The sequence below is a fragment of the Molossus molossus genome, unplaced genomic scaffold (genome assembly GCF_014108415.1).
Source record: "Molossus molossus isolate mMolMol1 unplaced genomic scaffold, mMolMol1.p scaffold_m16_p_1, whole genome shotgun sequence".
NCBI lineage: Eukaryota > Metazoa > Chordata > Mammalia > Chiroptera > Molossidae > Molossus > Molossus molossus.
Window position 1 is genome coordinate 217,628,942 of NW_023425344.1, and position 22,513 is coordinate 217,651,454.

Genomic DNA, 22,513 nt, shown 5'->3' on the forward strand with positions numbered 1-22,513 from the left:
CCCGATTTATTATAAACTTGCTTTCAAAAGATCTGGCGAAGGACAGAGTCTAGAAACTAACAAGAGAAACATGTTTTGCAGTAACTGGTCTGACTGCAATCCAAAGCGCTGTCTGTGTAATGAGGAATCAGCTGCTAGCTCTCCCAGCCGTCCCCGGAGAGCTGGCAACAAGGGGACAGGAAGTCGTGTGTCAGAGCCAGTTGGGAAACATGCTAAAGCACAAGTGAGAGTATCTGATGTACATACAGCAAGAGATCTAGGTCAGCATTTCCCTGCGCCACCTGAACCCCATTTACAGAACGATATTCACCTGAGATTAGCAATTTGATAAAAATGTGCTTACCTTCCTAATATTTCCAGCAGTTCAGCTACACCATTGAAGTGTTCTGTTTCATAAACAAACCTTTAAGAAAGAGAAAGATTGAGAGAGAGAGAAAGAGAGAGGGAGAGAAAAATAAAGTCAGTATACAATGTCCAAATATTTGAGGGTTATTTAATACTTCTATAAAACCACCAACTTTGCTTCTCCTCCCCCCCACCCCACTTACCTTAGAAAAATATTGTTAATCTGTTTTCGGATAAATGCTCTAAGACCAAGAAACTTGCCATAAATTCTGTGTAAGACTGTTTTTAAGTAGTCCCGTTCCCGAGGGTCTTCGCTGTCAAATAGCTCCAAAAGCTGTCGTGAATGAAAGAGAGCAGCTGTCAAAGGCAGCTTCAGGCAAGAATTTAGGGATTCTGCCACTCACCATTTAAAATCCCTTCCTTCCTCAAAAATGTATTGAGTCTCTAGTATGTGCCAGGCACATGCTAGCCTTTGGGAATAGTGATAAATAAGTTAGACAAGGGGCTTATATGCTAGTGAACAGATACCCAATAATAATCATAACAATAATAATACATAACACATATACAGCACTTAGATGATTATCAGGCAATTTTTTAAGCAATCTACTTACATCATTTTTACTGCCCGAGGTAGTTTTGTCCCCATTTTACAGATAAAGAAGCTGGGGTATAGAGATGTTAAGTAAACTTGCCCATGGTCTCAAAGCTAGTAAGTGGGAGGAATGGGATTTTAACTCAAGCAGGCGAGGCCCTGGAGTCCATTATCTCAGCCACTTCACCGCTGTGACATAAGCTACCTACGGAGCTTGTGTTCCACAAATGCAGTTAAGATAGCCTTCGGCACTATCAGAGCATACAAGTAAATGGAACAACCTAAACCAGAGAGAACATCGCCAAGTTCCCAATGATGCAGGTAATGTTCATTTCTAGACCTTCGTTCTTGTTACATGAGCAAATAAATACCTTTGTAAATATTCACTGAGGCAAACATTCACAATTTCTGTATGTATGTTATACATAAATAATATTTTTCAAGTTCCAACCATTTGTAAATCATTTGTAAAGGCAATTAACTCAATCCTGGTAAGATCAACACGTGTCAACAAAAACTTGTACATGACGGTTCATAGCAACATTATTCATGACAGCCAAACAGTGGGAAGAACCCAAATGTCAATCACCTGATGCATGGATAAGCATAATGTGCTGCAATGAAACATTATTTGGCCATAAAAAGGAATGAAGTACTGATATATGTTATCACACGGATGAACCTTTCAAATATCATACAAAATGAAAGAAGCCAGTCACACAAAGCCATATATTTTATGAAAGTAATAAACTGTATTAAATGTATAAATATTACCCTTAATATGAAATACACAGAATAAGCAAATTAATAGAGATATAAAGCAGAATCAGGAGAGACTGCTCATGAATATGGAGTTTCTTTGGAGGATGATAAAAATGTTCAGCAATTATGCCCTGACCAGTTTGGCTCAGCAGTTAGAGTGTCAGCCCGTGGACCAATGAGTCGCGGGTTCGATTCCAGTCAAGGGCACGTATCTCGGTTGCAGTTCACCCCGGCCCTGGTCAGGTCATGCGGGAGGCAACCAGTTGATGTGGCTCTATCACATTGATGTTTCTCTCTGTCTCTCTCTCTGTCTCTCTCTCTCCCTCCCTTCCACTCTATCTGATAATAAATAGAAAAATAACCTCAGGTAAGGAATAAAAACAATTTTTTAATGTTCAGCAATTATATAGTAGTGATAGTTACACAACTCTAAATATACTAAAAAACAATGAATTGTAAATTTTAAAAGGGTGGAATACATTTTAGGGTATATGAATCATATCTCAATAAAGCCCCCCTCCCCCCAAATGACAGTGAGCAGGTTTCTTTGGCTAAAGAGAAAACTTAGAGACTGATTTAAATTTGACTGAGTTCTTCATACATTCATTATCATGGCAATAAAGCAAAACTCATAGTTCTAATGTTGACTTTATATCAAAGCACTTCAAGAGCATACAGACAGCAGACAAATGAATACAGACTACCTTAATTACCAAAAAGCTATCAACATACAAAACATATTTTCTGGTGACTAAGACATGAGGCTAAGACTGACAGCAGAATATTATAGTCAGTGAGCAGTACTCAAATAAATGATCTACTTTGGGTTTGGTACTTTTTTTTTAATAAAAGACAAAGTTCTAGACCAAAAACATGACCCCTCAAATAATGGCAGGAAGCACAAACTGAAGGATAGTCTTAAAAAATGGGCAATGAGACAGATGAGATTTTTGGCTACACAATGTCATCCATCCATCCATCCATTCAAAAAATGAATATTTCAACACAATCTGCTTTCAGAAAGCCTAGTCTAATGAGGGATGGTAGTAAATAAACAGTAAGATGGGTGCTTCAGGATGTTATATAAATACTTAGCAGACATATCTACTGTGTTTGGGAGAAGTGGAGTGATCAGGGAAGGCTTCAAGAGGAGTGACTTCCAGGCTGACTATGAAGAAATTAGGAACTAGAGATAGTGGAAGTGTTCATGGCAGATTCAATACCACATACCTTCACCAGCAGCCTACCTGAGAAGAAGATGCTGTTAAAATACCTGCCGATCTCTGCCCACCTGGCCACGCAATCAATCAATCAATGCCAGACTGTCCTCATTGCTGGGCACATACACACACTAGTAAACAAACTTGGAGCCCACAGGAAAAGCAATGAGCAGGTCAATGACACAGTTCCACAGGAAACAGTCTAAAGAAGAAAGACAAGTGGCCCTATTGGCAAAAAAGACCCCATGGCTCCGTATCTCTTATCTACTATGTGCACAAAATGACAGAAGATCTGTAACCTGCCCATCCTACTCCTTGTTAATGGAATAATTAATCTTTTGAGATCTATTTTTTTCCTTTGGTCTCTATTTTTAAGTGTTGTAAAAGGGCTCAATGAGTAAATCGCAACAACAGAAAAGGCTTGAGAGGATGCACTGCTAGCAACATGTGAAGCAACCACGCTTCCGTACTGTTAATCTTAGGAGTTTAATGAAAACATAATAATTAAACAAAAATTACTGAACTAATGTTTTCATTAGGCCCTTAAAGAAAAATGCATTAACAGGCATCTAACTTGAGTAATTTACAAAGCCAAGCATTATATATATATATATCGTGTTCTATGAGAAAGACAAATTGCAGTATATAAATTACTTTCCTGCTGTTCACAGAGCACTCTTGACGATTGTATGATGTATGAGACAAAAGACACTGTATAACAGTGCACAGGCCAAAACAGGGGGAGTAGGATGAGTTGGTTTCCAAAACAAAATAATGTGTGTGCCTGGTCACATAGAAACTCCAAACACTCCCCACAAAAAAATAAAAATAAAAAAAGCAATGAAAGTATAATCCAGCATCTGTATATGCCTAGGTGAACGGTACCCCTATAATATAACAGGCAACTGGTTGTCAAAAAAAAAGATGCTGAAGAGTTTCCAAGGTGATTCCAGAGCAAAGGCAGACCTGTCAACACACAGAAGCTAACAAACAGGGATGACCTGGGTAGTGATTTAACCAAAGAATCCGCCTCTGAACCTCCTAATAAACCCACAGTGAAATGAGGAGGGTAAAATGAAAAGGCAGTTAGTCTTCCAGTTAGACATGGAGGATTCATCCTCTTGAACCCTCCCTGACATGAGAGTTAAGGTATAAAAATGTAAGAAACTAATACGACATTAATAAACTGTATTAATTTCAGTTAATTCAGAGGACTGGAGAGCAGATCAAACAAATCTGCACAATTTTCAAAGATGGAAAGTGGATGGCAAGGCGTCACTCTTAGGTTTCCTCCGTCTCCAGTCTGCAGAGTGTTTTTCCATTCCACCAGCAGGGAGGGAAGCCAAGAAGAAGCAAGCCAATTCACACCAGAGAACCCTTAACAGGCTCAAGAACAGGGCACCAGATATATATGATGGCGAGGGTATAAGGAGTTAAAAACAGGAAGACTGGTTCAAAGTTTCTAGGAGTAACAAGACCTCCCTACTGAAGATTTACAATCGAAATCTGGAGAGAATAAAGAAATGAGCAAGTCTCTAGTCTTGGGGACACTGTACATAGCTAAGTGAAGCACTAATGAAAATAATGGGTTAAATGAAACTGCATTATGAAGAGTGAGACCTTCACCAGCCCCCTTCCCTGGCTAAGCTCCCATTTCTGGGTCAGGCAAGAGATCAGAGGTCCATTTTTAAGGAAACACCTACACATATACTGTTAATCAGGGGATTTCCCAATGAAATGGCAAGGTCTCTACCCAATATACCACATGTCCCACACTAATGCATGCATGTACACATGCACACACAGGCCCTAAGAGGCTTTCTGATGACTAACATGTAACTATAACTATAAAGTCAAAGATCACCAAACATTCTCACATAAAAAAGACTAAAACACTCAAAGAACTCAGAGGAAATAGCCACAATGCAAGGAACAGAAAAAAACACAAGGAAAGAACCTATAACAGACTCAGAAATAAACAAATATATCAAATCCCTGAAACAAAAACAACATATTGCTACATATGAATATTCAGAAAATGAATAAGAGCTTTTGAAAACTCAAAAATTAACAGAAAACAAAATTCAGAAGGACTGGAACATTAAAATGAGCAAAGCAGCCTCAAAAGTGTAACCAGAAGATGAATATAATACACAGAGGATAAGAAAACTTCAGGATCAATCAGAAAGTCCAACACATGACCAATAGGAATGCCAAAAAGGCACAAGGATAGAAAAACAGAGAAAATGAAGAGAAGGAAATTGGCTAAGGAAGAAGTCAATCCAAATTTTCAGGGGGAAAAAGGATATGAGCTTCCATGTACATAGGGGTCATTATGTCCTCTGCACGACAAATGAACAAAGACCCCACGGACCAAAGCACGACACTGAAATTTCTGGACACAGGACAGAGTGGATCTCAAAAGCTCACAGAAGAAATAAATCACAATAAAGGCTGGCACAGGCCTTCTCAATACCAACACTGGAAGCTAGAAGACAATGGAGCAATTCCTTACACTTCTGAGGGGGTGTGGGTTCCAACCTATAAATCTATACATAGCCAAATGCCAATCAGGTATGTGAGTAGAATAAAATGTTTTCAGAGAACAGTTCTCAAAAATTTTTGTAATTTTGTGATTTATAACAAGGAATATGTATTTGGTCTTCATCCACTGTTCTTGACACATAGGTCCTAAAACCCTTGGAATTTCCTATGTGATGAGAGCAATAAAGGTTATTATGTTAGCCCTGGCTGGTTTGGCACAGCGGTTAGAGCGTCGGCCTGCGGTCCAGGGAAACCTGGGTTTGGCCCCCACTAGGGGCACGTACCTCAGTTGCAGTTTGTCCCCGGCCCTGGCTGGTCGTGCGGGTGGCAGCCACTCGATGTGTCCCTTTCATGTTGATGTTTCTCTCTCTCTCTCTCTCTCCCTCCCGCTCTATCTGAACAAAGAGTGGAGAAATGTCCTCGAGTGAGGATTAAGAAAAAAAAAAAGGTTATTAGGTTAATGAGGTCAGTTCTTGGGGGGCACCTAAGGATGGGAGCTGTTGCCAGGAAAACCAACCATGTGAGAGGGTTGGAACTTTCAGTCCCACCCACCTGACCACCAGGGTGGAGAGAGAAGCTAGAAGTTGAATCGATCACCACTTGCCAATGACTTAATCAATAACTCCTATGCAATCAAGCCTCCATAAAAACCCAAAAGAAGGGAGTCTGTGTTTGGGTGGTGAACACGTGAAAATTTCAGGGAAGTGGCAAGTCCTGTGTCTCTCTTCCATCTGGCTGTTTCTGAGTTATATCTTTTTATAACTAGTAATCTAGAAAAACTGTTTCTCTAAGTTCTGTGAACTGTTCTAGCAAATTCATCAAACCCATGAAGGGGGTCATTGGAATCTCCAATCCATAACCAGTCGGGTCAGAAGCACAGGTGATAACCTGGACTTGTGATTGGTGTCTTAAATACGCGTGGCAGGGTTGGGGGATGGAAGTGAGGGGCTGTCTTGTACGAATGAGTCCTAAACCTGTGGCATCTGACACTCTCTCCAGGAAGACCGTGTCAGAATTGTCCGACTTGAGTAGAACTGTACAATACCCAGCTGGTATCCGAGAACTGCTTGTTGGTGTGGCCCCACCCTACACACACACACACACACACACACACACACACACAGGAACTGGGTCTATAACCTTCAAATTTACATCCCATTCATACTGTTTTAGAAATCATCTAGAGGATATATTTCACCAACATGAAAGAGAGTAAGCAAGTAAAGACACAGTCCAAAAGGGTGGCAAAGGGAAGTCCCAGGATGACCACTGTGTATACAGACTAGAAGCAACCAGTGCACCTAGGGCAGGATGACTGGGGCCCACAAAAAAAAAAGAAAAAAAAAAAAAAGGAACTGACAGATTAGCTGATGTGTGGGCCACACTGAGAAGTTACACGGTGTTTCCAGAGAATTAACAGATGAACTAGTGATCAATACACAGGAAAGCAAGCAAGTAAAAAATAAGGCCACTATTAATTCCAGAGGTTTAAGAGGGGAAAACCCTCTAAGAAATGCAAGTACAGCATAATATATGCCTTGGCTGTGAACAGCATGTACACAGATAGCCATACTAATGCATACATTACAATTTGATTTAATTGAATTGTGTGAAATAACTATGTTGGAAAGATGGGGAGGAGGGAGATATATAGGGAGACATATAATGGTTTATAGTAGGAATAGATAAAATTTAAAGTGAAAAAACAAGAAAACCAAATATAAGAATATTATTTTAGAAATGTGGAGATAAATATAAAAAACAGCTAGAAGACTTGAATGTGACTCTGATTGGGAAAGGATGAGGCAGGGAGTTGCTATTTTTCATTATAACCAAATAAATATATTTTAGTTTTTAAAATTGACCTTCCTTTGCTATTTAAAACTATTTTTAAAATTTTAAAGCAAAAGAAACAAAAAGCCCAACTGCCCTCTACTACAATAAAGAAGCAATAGCCTGGCCGGATTCCATGTCAAGAAAGATTTCAAAGAACATCAGAAATCCTCAAGGTCATCGATAAAATTAATATTTTGAATGTTTCCATCCAAACTAAAATCAGATATCCATATTTCTGGCTTTGTTTTTCACCTAAGCTGTTGTACTTCTTGTAAAAGCTTATCTCCCGAATAGCTTCACCTTGGACAAGTACATGGAGAAAACAGCCCAGAACCAAGAAACAAGAGCCAACGGCAGCCTGACTCCCATGAATCAGAACAACTCAATATGAAGTAAGCCAACCAATGAGAAAGCGCAGTGGGGACAACGGATCAAAATGTCACACATTATGAGTTTCTGGCGATCTGACTTCAAGACCCCTAAGGAACTTCAGTATAAAAATTTCAAATGTGACCCTGGCCGGTTTGGCTCAGCGGTTAGAGTGTCGGCCTGCGGTCCAGAGAGACCCAGGTTCGGTTCCCGCTAAGGGCATGTACTTCGGTTGCAGTTTGTCCCTGGCCCTGGTTGGTCGTGTGGGTGGCAGCCACTCGATGTGTCCCTTTCACATCGATGTTTCTCTCTCTCTCTCCCTTCCTCCCTCCCTCCCTCCCACTCTGTCTGAAAAATGTCCTCAGGTGAGGATTAAAAAAAAAAAAATTTTTCAAATGTGTAAGTTATACATATATGAACTCAACCAAGTCGCATGCTTTTATTTTCTTCAGGCATTATTAATTTCAGGCATTCTTCCCACAAACTGGAAGTCCATTCTTTTCTCCCTCAAGCATTCATTCTATTTGATTCAAGAAAACCTGTGATTTAAATCTTGAAGACAACCCATGTGGTCAGCATTTCAAGAAAGAGCTATTATGCTACAGAACGATGACTTAGTGGATGCAGAATCTGTGGGTCCCAATGCAAAATGAAAATGCAGTGCTTCTTGTTCAAAAATTATTAAGAATCACATAATTTTATACAAGAAAAATAAAGTGAGTAAAGCCTGTTAATTAAATTTAAAAAAATTATTAGGAATCTGCCCTGGCCAGTTTGGTTCAGTGGTTAGAGCGTTGACCGTGGACCAGAGTCTCGGGTTCGATTCCGGCTAAGGGCACGTATCTTGGTTGCGGTTTGGTCCCCAGCCCTGGTTGGGGTTGTGTGGGAGGCAACCAACTGATGTGTCTCTCCCACATCGATGTTTCTCTCTCTCTCCCTTCCTCTCTCCCTTCCTTTCTCCCACTCTATCTGAAGATAAATGGAAAAATATCCTCAGGTGAGGATTAAAAAATATGTAATAATTAAGAATCTCAAGCCAGCAACAGCAGAATTAAACCAAGTGCAAGGCCCTTCCAAGCCTGGCCCTGTGCTACTGCACAGTCACACGCCCGTGAAGCTGGCCTGGGTGCAGGACTCAGAGCAGTATACCCCTTTTTTAAGGCCTTTGAGTTACAGGCAGACAGGATGGGATGAGGTGATTTTCTAATTGGTAATGGCTATCTGATAATATTCCTAGCAGAAATGAATTCTTCAAAGTTGTCTAGTTTTTGCTATAGACTCAGAGAGAGAAATGTTAACACTTTAACATATTTAAGAAACTCGTTTGGAAAATAGTTCTTTGTACTGGAGTTGAGATTCAAGGCCTCGTGAAATTTATTTCAGGTTAAAATTTAAATTTTTTAATGGGCTGTTATGTCCAATTGCCTTGAGATTTAAAAAACAACAAAAGGTCACTTTTAAGGACAGACGGAATGATTTGCATAATTTGCATAATAAATAAGGCATCTTTCTGTTAAGATAACTGCAAATGTGATGTACAAATTACTAAATAGCATTCTCCAGCAGTACATATGTTTACGGGGATACTTGAATAATATGTTTCTTAGCAACCACCAAATGTTTTACAGATTTGCAGAGTGGTTGAAAGCAGTCTTTAGAAATGTGCTGCTCAACGCTGGCCACAATAATCCACCCAATGAAATAATTCAAGGTTTGGCAATTCATTTTTGCCTAAACGGGAGATAATACAGAAACAATCTTCCCAACCATCCTAACAGATGAAAATTACCTTTATTGGGAATAGACCAAGTTGTTCCATCAGCCCAGGCAAGCCTACACACTTACAGCTACAGAAGGCAGTTACCAAGTTAGCTAAGTCTAAAATCACTACTACAGACACAAGTGTACTTTGTAATCAACTGACTATCTCTGATAAATCTGACAGCTTGCACGTCTAAAGACCTAGATGAAGTACATACGAAATGCTAAAGGTTATGTAAATCCAGATTTACTAAAAATCACAATGTAATTTAAGCAAGCCAGTCATTCTTAAATAAAAACCAGCAAGTTGTTCAAAGGTACGAGTCACAGACTATTTTGTCGAACCCATACACAAACCTGCATTTTCAGCTTATTTTGAAAACTCAGAAGATCTGGCAACACTTGGCCCACTCACCGACTGGTCAGCAGGTAAGAGGGGTGGGCGGGCAGCAGGGTCCACGCTCTCTAGGTCAGCCCTCTTTCCATCACTCCGCCGGCGCACTCAGACTACTTCACTACACGCCACTGGCCTGGCCTCCGCAAAGACTTGAATGCGCTACCCCTGGTTCTCACATACACAAAGCACATGCTCCTGGCACTAATTCACTTCCAACACTGATTGGAGGGACTCGGTTAGAAAAATTGGAACTGATGAGAATCTAAGCACAGGAGAGACCACATGTGACATCTTTTAAAAATCCCAACAGCCAGAGAAGAACCATAAAAATAGAGTCCAAAGGGCTTTTTAATTTTTAGAAGGGCAAAAATCAGATTTCAAAAAATCCATAACACAGCAGGGAAGACATGATACACTAACACCATATGACTTCATGGAGTGAGGCTTATTCAAGAAAATATGATGAAAGGTTCTCAAAACAAGAACTGATCCCAATAAAAACAGCAGTGACGGCAGCAGCATAACATTGACTGCACACTTAGCAGGTGTCAGGAATCGTTCTATGTGCTTTATTTACGTATTCACTTTATTAAATCTCCACAACGTCCTTTCAACGCAGTTACTATAAATTGTGGATACTTTGCACCTACTCTCCAAGTGGATGAGGCATAGAGTAGGTACATAACCTGCCCAAGATCACGCACTGAAAAATGGTAGAGACTGAATGCAACCAGTTTATACACTTAACTACTCATCTATACTGTTTCCCGATGAGTAAGAAAAATGGGAGGTATTGAAAAAGGCTTCTGAGGCAACACAGGAAGCTTTCCATCAAGCTTCAGATTTTAAAAGGACACACACAAGTGATGAAAGGAAGGAAACATAACGAATGTTAAGTATAAAAGACTGGCACAGTCTCACAGAAATAGTTTTAGGAAGGCTAATGCACAAAATCAGCTGAGGTTTATGAAAATGCAAGGCAACAAAATGAGGATGTACTTATATCTGAAATATTTTTACCATTCTCGGTGACTATAACATACATGTTCATTACTTTTAATGCAAAAAATAGAGCAATACAAAAATTAGAAAGTGAAGATCACACATAATCATATCCTATAAGGCAATGAACATTTCATTCATCTTCTTCCAAAAATTTTAGTGCATATACAAATAATCCTTTTCCCTGAAATAATGGACTCGGGCTCAAAAAAAATCATACTGTTTCATAATGTACATGTTTCACTTAAAAACAGAACAAGTATAGCCTTATCTCATTCTTTTTACAAACGTATGCTTATTTCACTATATAAATGTCCGGTTTATTCAACCCACCCCCTACTGGGGAACTTTTAAATTCTTTCCAATTTTCTAAAAATTATTAAAATGATGCATTCAGTATCCTTGTACATGTATCTTTGTGTACATACCTGACTATTTCTCATGAACTTGCTCAGTCCAAATTTAATATTAGAATACTAGCAGATGTCCTCTTCAGAGGATTAAGCCAAATTTAATGTATACATGTATATATATGTACCTATCTATCTACATAACATTTTCTTTTCTTTTTTTTTTTTAAAGATTTTATTGATTTTTAGAAAGACAGGAAGAGAGAGGGAAAGAGAGAAACGTCAATGGGAGAGTGAAACATCCATCGGCTGCCTCCTGCACTATCCTCCTGCTGGGGATCGAGCCGCAACCCGGGCATGTGCCCTGACCGGGAATCGAACGTCAGCCGTCAGTGCACAGGACAGGACAACACCCAACCAACTGAACCATACTGACCAGGGCTTCTTATGGGTTTTATGGCATACCAAGAAGAGGTTTTTCTACCCAAGCCTCTATTATGTTTCATTCTCCTCTACCCATAGCACATGTCAAAATGAATGTACTTTTACAGTATTTTTTTTTTAATCTTCACCGGAGGATATTTTTCCATTTATCTCCAGATAGAGTGGGAGGGAGGGGGAAGGAGAGAGAGTGAAACATTGACGTCAGAGAGACACATCAATTGGTTGCCGGGGACAAACCGCAACTGAGGTATGTGCCCTTGACAGGAATCGAACCTGCAACTCTTTGGTCCGTAGACCGATACTCTAACAGCTGAGCCAAACCAGCCAGGGCTACAGTATGTTTTAATAGTTAATATCATTAGTTTTCTTTGTCAAAAATGTCATTTAAAATTTTTAAATTAAGAAACTACTGAGAATTCAATTCAAATTGCACTAAATGTATTAATTATTTGGAGATTCTATAAATATCTTTATGATGGCAAGTCTTCCTATCTAGGAATGTTTTACATTTTTGTATTTATTCAACCTTTCTTTGCAAAATTGTATTCTGTTTCACATAAGTTTTTAAATTTTGTTCCAAAAGGTACAGATTTTTAAAATATCAGAATCCAAAAAATAAAAAGATATCCTACTATTATGGGCAGATAATATGAGGAGAGTGTGAAAAGAGAAATTAATATTTAACTAGAAACTAGTATGCATGATACCAGCAGATATTTTTATAAATCCTATGATCATAAGCCTACTTGTTGTAAGTTGTAAGAGAGGGACTGTTATTGCCATTTTTAAGAAAACACTGAGGCTCAGAATAGTTAATAATCTGCCCAAGTTTTTAGCACCTGTTTAAGATTGAAGGTAAGGACCCTGTCTTTGTATCCATCATGCCAACTGAATTAAGCTGCAAAAACTGTCAGTTTTGGGGTGTTTCCCTGTTTTACTTAACAATGACTCATTTATCCTGTTATCTCCAATGTCATGATTAAGGAAACTTAATCCTTGGACACTAAGTAAATAAACTTGCTTAAAGTCACATTGCAGCCTGGCCAGTTTGGCTCAGAGGTTATAGAGTGTTGGCCCTCAGACCAAAGGGTCAAGAGTTTGATTCTAAGTCAAGGGCACATACCTGGGTTGCAGGTTCGACCACTGGTCCCAGTCAGGGTCGTGCAGGAGGCAAGCAGTCTGAGTGTCTCTCTCACATCGATGTGTGTGTCTGTCTCTCTCTCGATCCTCCCTCCCTTCCTCTCTACCTAAAAATTAATGGAAAAATATCTTTGGGTGAAGATTAAAAAATAATAAAGAAAGAAAAAATTAAAGATTAAAGTCACATTGCAAGTAGGTAGAAAAGCCAGGGTTTGAAAGAAGTTTCTTCTTACCCCTCAGCACATATTCTCAGCTCCTAAAATATACTTAAAGGACACAGGGTAGTCAGAATTAAAATCCAGAGCCTCCAAACTTTCTTTCCACTACATCATATTAAAATAGCTCAATTCTCTGGACCACAGGCCGACACTCTAACCGCTGAGCCAAACTGGCCAGGGCAAAATAGCTCAATTCTTACTGTGCTTTCTGTCTTTACTGACAGGGGAATGAGAGTCAGAATAGGTGGTAAAGAAAAAGCTAGCTGCTACAGAAAATAAGTTTAAAACTCATGCTAGAATAAATTAAGTCTAACATTTAAAAAGCAATACGCTGAGACCACCAAAACTTTTTGAAATCTTTGAGAATCCACAGAGAATAGGAAATCTGATCAAAGAAAAGGAATGAGGTTATGTCACAGGTGAAATCTCACTAACAATAATGCCTCAGACTCCTAAAGACCCATTCATTTCCAGCCGGTTCTGAGTCGGGACCAAACCTCCCAGGAAGGGAGCTCAGAAGAAGGAGGCAGGGAATTGAAGCCTTACTCCTAGAAGGTGCTGGGGTCCCAGGTAAGTCATCAGCAGTAGGAAAAGGGAAAGGAGGCCAACTTTATGGGTTACCAACATGAATGAATAGGGTATTCGGGAAAAGGACAGCTAACAGGCACCCAGGGCTTATCCCCAACATGATAGTTAACGCACTCGTTAGCCATATGATTATATTCAAGTACCATTAAATAGTGCCATTGAATCTCCCAAAACCACGACTGTCCCTGTCATGACTGATTTAGGAATCGGGGTGAGCCCTGGTCTAAGGTTGCGTTTATCAACAGATCCAGAAGAGGGAATGTCAAGAAAGCAAAAGTTGTAAAAATGAGGCAGAGGCTGCAAAAGTAAAGTATAAATGGCCCTGGCCAGTGTGGTTCAGTGGCTAGAATGTCAACCTGTGCACCAAAGGGTCACATGTTCAATTCCCAGTCATGGGCACATACCTGGGTTGCAGGTTTGATTCCCCAGCCCCAGTGGGGGCATGTGCGGGAGGCGACCAATCGCTGCGTCTCTCTCACATCAATGTTTCTCTCTCTCTTTCTCTCAATCTCTCTCCCCGCCACCCCTCTTCTTCCTCTCTCTAAAAATACCAATGAAAAAAATATCCTCGGGCAAGGATTAACAAAAATAAATAGAAATCAAGTATAAATAGATGGACTTCATTATTTATACTTTATTTCTTGTCTCTGGCAAAACTCAAGACAGGCGATCAATCCCAGGGTTTGTAAAACTTAACGCAACTTTCCCAGTACACAGCAGTAGCCCCCGCAGTTCACTAGTCCCGCCACATGGCAGATGAACGGCACTCCTTCTGATAGAGTTCCAAGGCCCACAGATGAGGGGAATGCTGTCAACACAAAGTTCTCCTTTTACCATAGCATCTGACAAAGTCTCTACACTCCTTATGAACAGAATTTTAAAATGCTGGAAGGATGTGACATTAGAGTAAATTCCTAACTGGTTCAAGGACACAATTTAAAGACTGCTGATTAATGACCCTGCACTATAATAAGGGAAGTTGCTAAGCATGCCACAAGCCCCTATCCTCAGTCCTAGCTAAGTTGGCAATTTTATTTTATTTTTTAAATATGTTTTTATTGATTTTTTAGAGAGAGAGAGAAATATTGACATGAGAGAGAAACATGAATCGGCTGCCTCCTGCTAGGGACCAAGCCTGCAACCCGGGCATGTGCCCTGACCAAGAATCGAACCAGGACCTCTCAGTCCATGGGACAATGCTCAATCCACTGAGCCACAACAGCCAGGCTAGTTTAGCAATTTTAATCAATAACTCTGATGAGGCCAATAGCCAACATATTTAAGAAGGTCAGAGATGTGATTAAGAATGAAGACACAGCCCTGGCTGGTTTGGCCCAGTGGTTAGAGCATCGACCTGCGGTCCTGAGAGACCCGGGTTCGGTTCCCGCTAAGGGCACGTACCTCGGTTGCAGTTTGTCCCCGGCCATGGTCGGTCGTGCGGGTGGCAGCCACTCGATGTGTCCCTTTCACATCGATGTTTCTCTCTCTCTCTCTCTCTCTCTCTCTCTCTCTCTCTCTGTTCCTCTCTCTCCCTCCCACTCTACCTGAACAAAAAAATGGGAAAATGTCCTCGGGTGAGGATAAAAAAAAAAAGAATGAAGACACAGCCCTGGCTGGCATGGCTCAGCAGTATAAGCATCGCCCATGGACCAAAGAATCTCAGGTTTGATTCCAGCCAAGGGCACATACTTCGGTTGCAGTTCATCCTGGCCCTGGTTGGGGTTGTGTGGGTGGCAACCAATTGATGTGTCCTTCTCACATTGATGTTTCTCTCTCTCTCTCTTCCTCCCTCTCTCCCTCCAGCTCTATCTGAAGATTAATATAAATTAATGTAAAAATATCCTCGGGTGAGGATTGAAAAAAGAACAAAGACAATGAATAAAGTGGATGACAGATTCAAGATCCAGAAAGACTTCAAAAGGCTGAGGAAAAACTATATTCTACAGAAATATATTATCAGATGCTACACCTAGACCAAAAAAATAATAAAAACCCCACAAAACGAACAAGAAAACAAGGGAAACCATGGCTTTACAACAACATGCATAAAGCTAAATTAGAAGTCAGTTAAAACCACAAGCTTAACGTAAACTAGCGGTGTTGCGGAACAGCGAGAAGAGTCAGTGAGACTTCCTCTTTAAGAAACCTAGCCTCCAAGGAACAAAAGGGCCAGGGAACCCAACTGTAAGCTGTGCTGGATGGAACCGTCAGGGCACCATGTTCGGAAACAGATGTCACCCTTGAAGACAAACGGACACGTGTTCCAGACTTCAAAGCCTGATAAGTGAGTCGGTGCTGACAGCTGGTAGGCTAGGTCTAGAAAGCAGATGGGCTTAGTTCCTTCTGATCAGGATATCAGAACTATCAGAAAATATCCCATGAAAATCTGGATTTCTGTTTTCCTTGGGGGAAGGAAGTCTGGCTCTGGCTGAAGGAAGAGGGGCAGCTGGTCCACCTCCTCGTCTGACACCCGGACACGGGCTTACCGGGAAGGAGCCTGCGAGCGTTTGCATTGCGATTGCGACTATAGAGAAAAGGAGCCAAGGAGTAACCACCAAAGCTGTGTCCTAACACCTGAAAGGTGATGTCTGGGCTACTGATATACTAAAGGACTACTCTGGGGAAATAAGGCCAGAGAGTACAAGGTGTAGGGAGGTTCAACATAAAAAATTTTTCTAGGGGGAAAAAGGAGAAACATCTGTAACAAAATTAAATTAATAAAGCCTTTAAAAAAAAATAACATTTCCCAACAGAACTCATCCAAAATATCTCCTGATTACAACAGTGTATAGAATTCAATATACATGTACTTGTCACTGATTATGATAACCTACAAGAACAGGAGGTTGGGAGAGATGCTTAAACTTTGAATAAATTATGTCCTCTAAGGCATCAAAAAAAATTTTTTTTCCTAACAAATATGGAACAGGCTGCCTGTGTATATGGCCTCTCCTCACTGAAAAAGAGTAAAGTGAGGTCACCCCCAATCAGGGTTTCAAAGAAGACTGGTACAAGAACTAGAACAGACAACCCAAAACATCCCTTGCAGTCTGGGCTCCTCTGACAGTCTGATCCTGCTGAGCTTTATTATTGTCGGAGCCCAACACCATGGAGAGCACGCTGAGCGGGCCCTGCGTGGGCCCTGCGTGCTCTTCATGTAAAGGAAGCACTGGCTTCACAGTGCGATTGTAGAGCTGACTGTTTCCATGTCAACTAAACACAGGTTTCACTGGAGAATCATTATCTGATCTGTTAGGCAGTTTCATTTACCATTAATATAAGAGAACCTGGTTATTTCAATAGTGTTCAGAAGCGAGGGCTACTCCTGCCTTGAAGTCATCCCAAGTTATCGATCGTGAGGTTCGGAATCACAAGGAGGCATCACGGCATAATAGGCAGAAAACCAGAACAGAAGATAAGCCTGGGGCAACTTCATCTTTCTAGACCTCAGTTCACTCATCTATAAAATGGACATAAAACAGCCTTGTCTATTCTAAATGGTTGTGCAAATCAAATTAAATAATGAAGGTCAAGGTGCTCTGACAACTATACAGTGCTATATAAATGCAAGGACTTTCCAATGCAAACAGACCTGTTATGTCTGCGTTCATTTTATCTGATATCATGTTGCCTTCTTGATATAAGAATTTGGATCAGTCTACCCATGTACCCAGTGATCCATGTATTCACCTATTTACCTGCCTCTCTGTGTACAATTCAACCTCAATTTCCCAAAGCCTCCCATGTTAAGGTGTGAGACATGATTCCCCATGTGGTATCAATGTATGCTAAATGTACAGTATAGCTAAATGATTTGCCCACGTAACCAGAGGGAAAGGGGTGTACAGGTGCTAGTGAGCCCCACAGGCAAGTTACCAGCGCTCCTTCCCATCTCTTAGCTGACAGTTGAATTCCACTCAGTCACCTTCCTGGGGATGTACAGGAGCCTCTATGACCGTCAGCTCCTTGAACTAGCCTGCTGCTGGCATTCTACTAGGCTGAACCACATGAAAACTGCTGTTATAAAAGTCAAAATATCAGCTATGGCTCAACCTAATATATCCAGAATTCTAAATGTATTCATTTAATTAGGGAGAGAAAACGAAGTCATCATGAAGGTTATCAACCTTGATCCAGGTAAGGCATAGCGGAGATCAATTTCCTGCCAAATTAATGGTTTAAATTTGAAGTTCTCACTGAGACACTTGGCTTACTTGGAACTAGATATTTGTTCTTTTCTACATGAGGTGCCCCAAGTATCACTTAGAAAGGAGCTAGTCCATACACCAGCTGGCTCAAGTACCCATTTTTATAAATGAATGTCAACAAGAAGAGAAAGGAGATGTTACCTAAGAACTCAGTGCTATAAAAGTACCCAAGTCCCTGGTAAAAAGAAAGAAAAGATCTATGTTATAAAATGTAAAATGACAAATGAGGAAAAATACATACTCTGATTAGCTCCAAACAGATAGGTGAGAGTTAGCGCCTTCAGGGAAATTTTCAAGTGTTGAGCTGTGCTATTTCCTAGCACAGCTATGAAAGCTCACCAGTACTGACTATGATTATTTATTAAAGGTTACTCTGAACCATGCCTGCTCAGTTTTAACAGATCTGTGCAATAGTTCCTTAAGACTCCTTTATGCAAATAGTTTTCAAGCTACATAAAGACTAGGGTTACATAAATAAAAATCCTTTATACTTAAATTTTAGGAAAAGAAAACATCAGGAATTTAGGCAGCAGCATTCCTTGTTATTTAAAATTTAATTAATCGTCAGCATAAGAAATAAAGAGGTAGCTATTACTTTTAATAGGCATTAATGGAAACTAACGTATGCATACATCTATATATTTATTTACAAGGTGCTATAACTGTCATTGCTAGATTTTGCAAACATCAAGAGAAATGAGTTAAAGTAGTATCAATTGAGTAACAAATACATGCAACCACAAGAATTTGCTTACCTGTAATACAAATTTCTGATCTATGTATTTTTTGGCAATGCTGGGTTGGAATTCTTGGCTTTCCAAAAATCGTATGAAAAATTCATATACAAGCTGCAACAAACAAAGTCAAATTATAATTCACTGAGAATAGTATCAAAAATCATGAAAAGCCTACAACACAAAACTGACAGGTCTTAAATGCTGAATAATTATGTTATACATCTGAAACTAACATGTCAACTATACTTTAATTTTTTAAAAATCTGTAAAAGAAAACATGACAGGTCTTAGAAAACTGGGTTTTAACATAAATTGCCTAGTTATGCTAGCCTTTCATTGTAGCTCACAGTTGCTGTTATGTTTAATTTTTTAAATAAAAAATTAGAAAATAAAGCAAATAAAAATCCCCTATAATTCTGCCATTCAGAGATAAATAATCACTATTAAGATTTTAATATATAAACCTCCCAATTTTTCTCTATAGTTCTACAATACACCAATGTACTATAAATATATTTTATATAGTTTTATAAACTACTTTTACCCTCTAAACAATATATTATGAACAATTTACGTTAACAATGTCTAAGCCATTTTTCTTAGTAGCTACAAGCAGTCCATTATACATAATCTCCTATGCTTGGACATTTAAGTAGTTTTGAATTACTTCTCTTTCAAATTATGCCACAATGTATATTATAAAACATACATCAGTGTGCATTTGCTTAATTATTTTATGAGAAAATACTTCTAGAAGTGGAATTGTTAGGTCAAAAGATATTCCAACATTCCAGAACTTTCAATAATCACTGACAAATTTCCTTTCAGAATGTTTATTGCAATTTACACTCCTCTAAGCAACACAGGATGATAGAATATTCTCATCTGCAAAGAGCAAAACAAGCTCATCCAAAGAGTCAACCTTGAATAACTGTTCTGATAAATAGTAGAGGATCATTGTTTATGCTCTTTGCCTCATAAATCTATGCATAAATCTATGCTCTGGTATTCATGAGATCCTGGTATGGTACACAAGAGTATATTAAAACCAGAACTTTTAAGAGACAGACCCTGGGTTGGAAGCCTAGTTCTGTCCGTTACTGTGTAACCCCAGGCAAGTTAATTTCTCTAAAACTCTTCAACTGTAAAATGAGGATGATAATCCCTAAGATTAACTGTGATAATATATACAAAGCCTTCTGCACAGAGACTAACTCGTATCACCACTGTCACTATTACCTAAAACAACATTCTCAAACTTTTTAGTGTCACTTTACATTTAAAAATGATTAAAGACCCCAAAAAACTTTATATATAATATAGAATATTTAGAAGATTATACTATATATTTAAAAATAAAAACAAAAGATTTTAAATATTTACTTATTATTTCATTTTAAAACAATAAAATATTTTACATGTTAACATAAATCATATATTTTTATAAAAATAACTTCATTTTCCAAAATATCATTGAGAAGAGAAGCATTGCTTTTTATATTAGCAAATCTCTTTAAAGGCAAGTTAGAAAACAAATGTAATTGTCTTATCTGTTTCTGTATTCAATCTGTTTGGGTTGAAGTATATAATGAAAATCAAGCCTCGCATAGATCTAGCCCATATGAAAAAAGAAACGTATTTTCAGTCTTTTCGCATAACTGGGGATATTGTCCTCTGATACTACACTACAACTCGACAGTCATTTCTTAAAAATGAGTTGCAATGTAGAATGTGAAACCATATCAATGAAATTTTCATGCTCTGTACACTAAATTCCCATAGTCTGTCTTGCAGTTTGAATAGATCTTTGCTCATGTCTGGTTTTTAAAAATCATTTCTTGCCCTGGCCAGTTTGGCTCAGCGGTTAGAGCGTCAGCCTGCGGTCCGGAGAGACCCGGGTTCGGTTCCCGCTAAGGGCACGTACTTCGGTTGCAGTTTGTCCCCGGCCCTGGTTGGTCGTGCGGGTGGCAGCCACTCGATGTGTCCCTTCACATCGATGTTTCTCCCTCTCTCTCCCTCCCACTCTATCTGTACAAAAAATGGAAAAATATCCTCAGGTGAGGATAAAAAAAAAAAAAAAAAAATCATTTCTTGGCCAACTGGAAAATATTGGTTTACTGTGTTTTATGTAGAATCTTCAAATGTTGACACAGTCCATTAGTCATGTGCCTTAATATCTCCAATTTTATCAAAAGAAAGTCTACGCTTGCCCTGGCCTGTGTGGCTCAATAGTTAGAGTGTCGGCCCGTGCACTGAAGGGTCACAGGTTTGATTCACATTCAAGGGCATGTACCTGGGTTGCAGGTTCAAACCCCGGCCCCAGTTGGGTGAGTGTGGGAGGCAGCCAATCAATGTGTCTCTATCATACTGATGTTTCCCTTCTTCCCTCCCCCGTTCCCCTCCCTCCCTCCCTCTCCATCTAAAAATCAGTGGAAAAATATCCTTAGTTGAGGATTAACAAACATACATACATACATACATAAAAGTCTAAGCTTTCCGGACCTGTGAAGTTCAAAGTGACAGATACAAGTTTCTCAAATTTTAATTCTAAATTTTGCTTGAATGCTCTGTATTAGTGGTAACAGTTGTTTCCCTTGTTCATTTTAGAGAAAATATCCAACAATCACCCAAGCCAGAATAACCCTAAATTGTCAGGCATTCCTTCAGGTAAGAATGACAGTTCGTGTAAAACGGTCTGGCTCGCAGCTCGGAACAGTGACCCGAGCGCTTCAGCACCAGACGGCGCCGCACCCCGGAAAGCAGAGGTGTGCCCTGTGCACGCTTCCCAGTTCTGCGTGAGCAGTCATTTTTATGTGTATTCAAAGGTCAAGATTTAATAAAATTTATAAATTTGGGGCTTCAAGGACATTTTAAACTGAAAGTGCCTTTTTTTTTTTTTAATTGCAAGTACATGGAGTGAAGAATAAGACTGCGAGGCCAGTTTGACACAACTGCCTTGATTTGTGCTGAGGCAACAGCAATTTCAACCACCAACGCTGTTACAACTCTTAGTGCAAATGTCATGACAGTGGAAAGAGCAAATAATGGAGCATCGTAATAAAACCAGTTTTGACACTACAGGCCACTGAAAAGCAGGTCTCTGGTCCCCTCTGAGGGCCTCCAGATACCACTAACCCAAATGTACCATACAGTAACCTTCTAACTTCAGACACTAATTTAACATTTAAATTAGGGACTCACATTAGAATCGGACTTCTTCATAAAACTATATTTTTGTCTTTGAAACTCTCAGAATTCAGGAAAACTCCTTTCCCAATGATCAGAGGAAGACTGTCCAGTTGTACACGCTGTTCTCCTAGTCACAACACCACACAAGTCCCAACACCTCCTAGAACTGTTCTTTCTTCAATACACTAATCTTTCACGTTGTAGTTTTACAAACAGAAGGTAACCCTTGTTCGAGTAACCCGTTCGAGTGGGTTCTCTCTCTGTTTCGACTCCCAAGAGCGGGGAGAGTCTCGCCTCCCAGACCTGGCCGGCTGCAGGGCTTTCCGGGGGGATTGGCAAAGCGTTCTCTCCCCTCTGCTCCCTTGGAAGCAGTTATGGTTTTAAATGATTTGAAAACACTTCAGACACATCTATTAATGAGCATAAATAAATGTTCTCTGTACTTAAGACAGACTTTACCTCAGAATCAAAAATCTCCCTTGAGGTTCTAAAGGGAAAGACTGGGGACTTGGGAAGGATCGATTACTTTTCAAGGTCACATAAAAGAATTCCCTAAGGAACATGAATAAAAAGACTTGAGCATTCCTGTTTTCCAGTCTCAAGCGAAAAGCATTAAAGACAATCCCTTATTTGTAAATGGAGGTCCTTAAAACCATATCCTACTGGATATATACAGACCCAATTTCAGAAAATACACAAAGAATAACCATGGTCACTGTGGGATACCAGGTTAAAAGACACCAATACAGATAACAGAAAAGATCAACTACATAAAGCACTCTTTGACATATTTGCACTAATATTTGTG

The 22,513-nt window shown here is 39.6% G+C and overlaps 1 protein-coding gene across 7 annotated transcripts in view; it reads right to left on the reverse strand.

Annotated features, from left to right (window-relative positions):
* PPP2R5E (protein phosphatase 2 regulatory subunit B'epsilon) overlaps positions 1 to 22,513 on the reverse strand; it is a 141,259-nt gene that overhangs the window by 19,463 nt on the left and 99,283 nt on the right. For all 7 annotated transcript variants that reach the window (XM_036253197.1, XM_036253203.1, XM_036253187.1 and 4 more), the window contains 3 exons: positions 18,535 to 18,627; positions 549 to 679; positions 344 to 403 (listed from right to left, as the gene is read on the reverse strand). In XM_036253197.1, the coding sequence (XP_036109090.1) occupies positions 344 to 403; positions 549 to 679; positions 18,535 to 18,627 (284 nt within the window). The remainder of the gene's footprint in view (positions 1 to 343; positions 404 to 548; positions 680 to 18,534; positions 18,628 to 22,513) is intronic.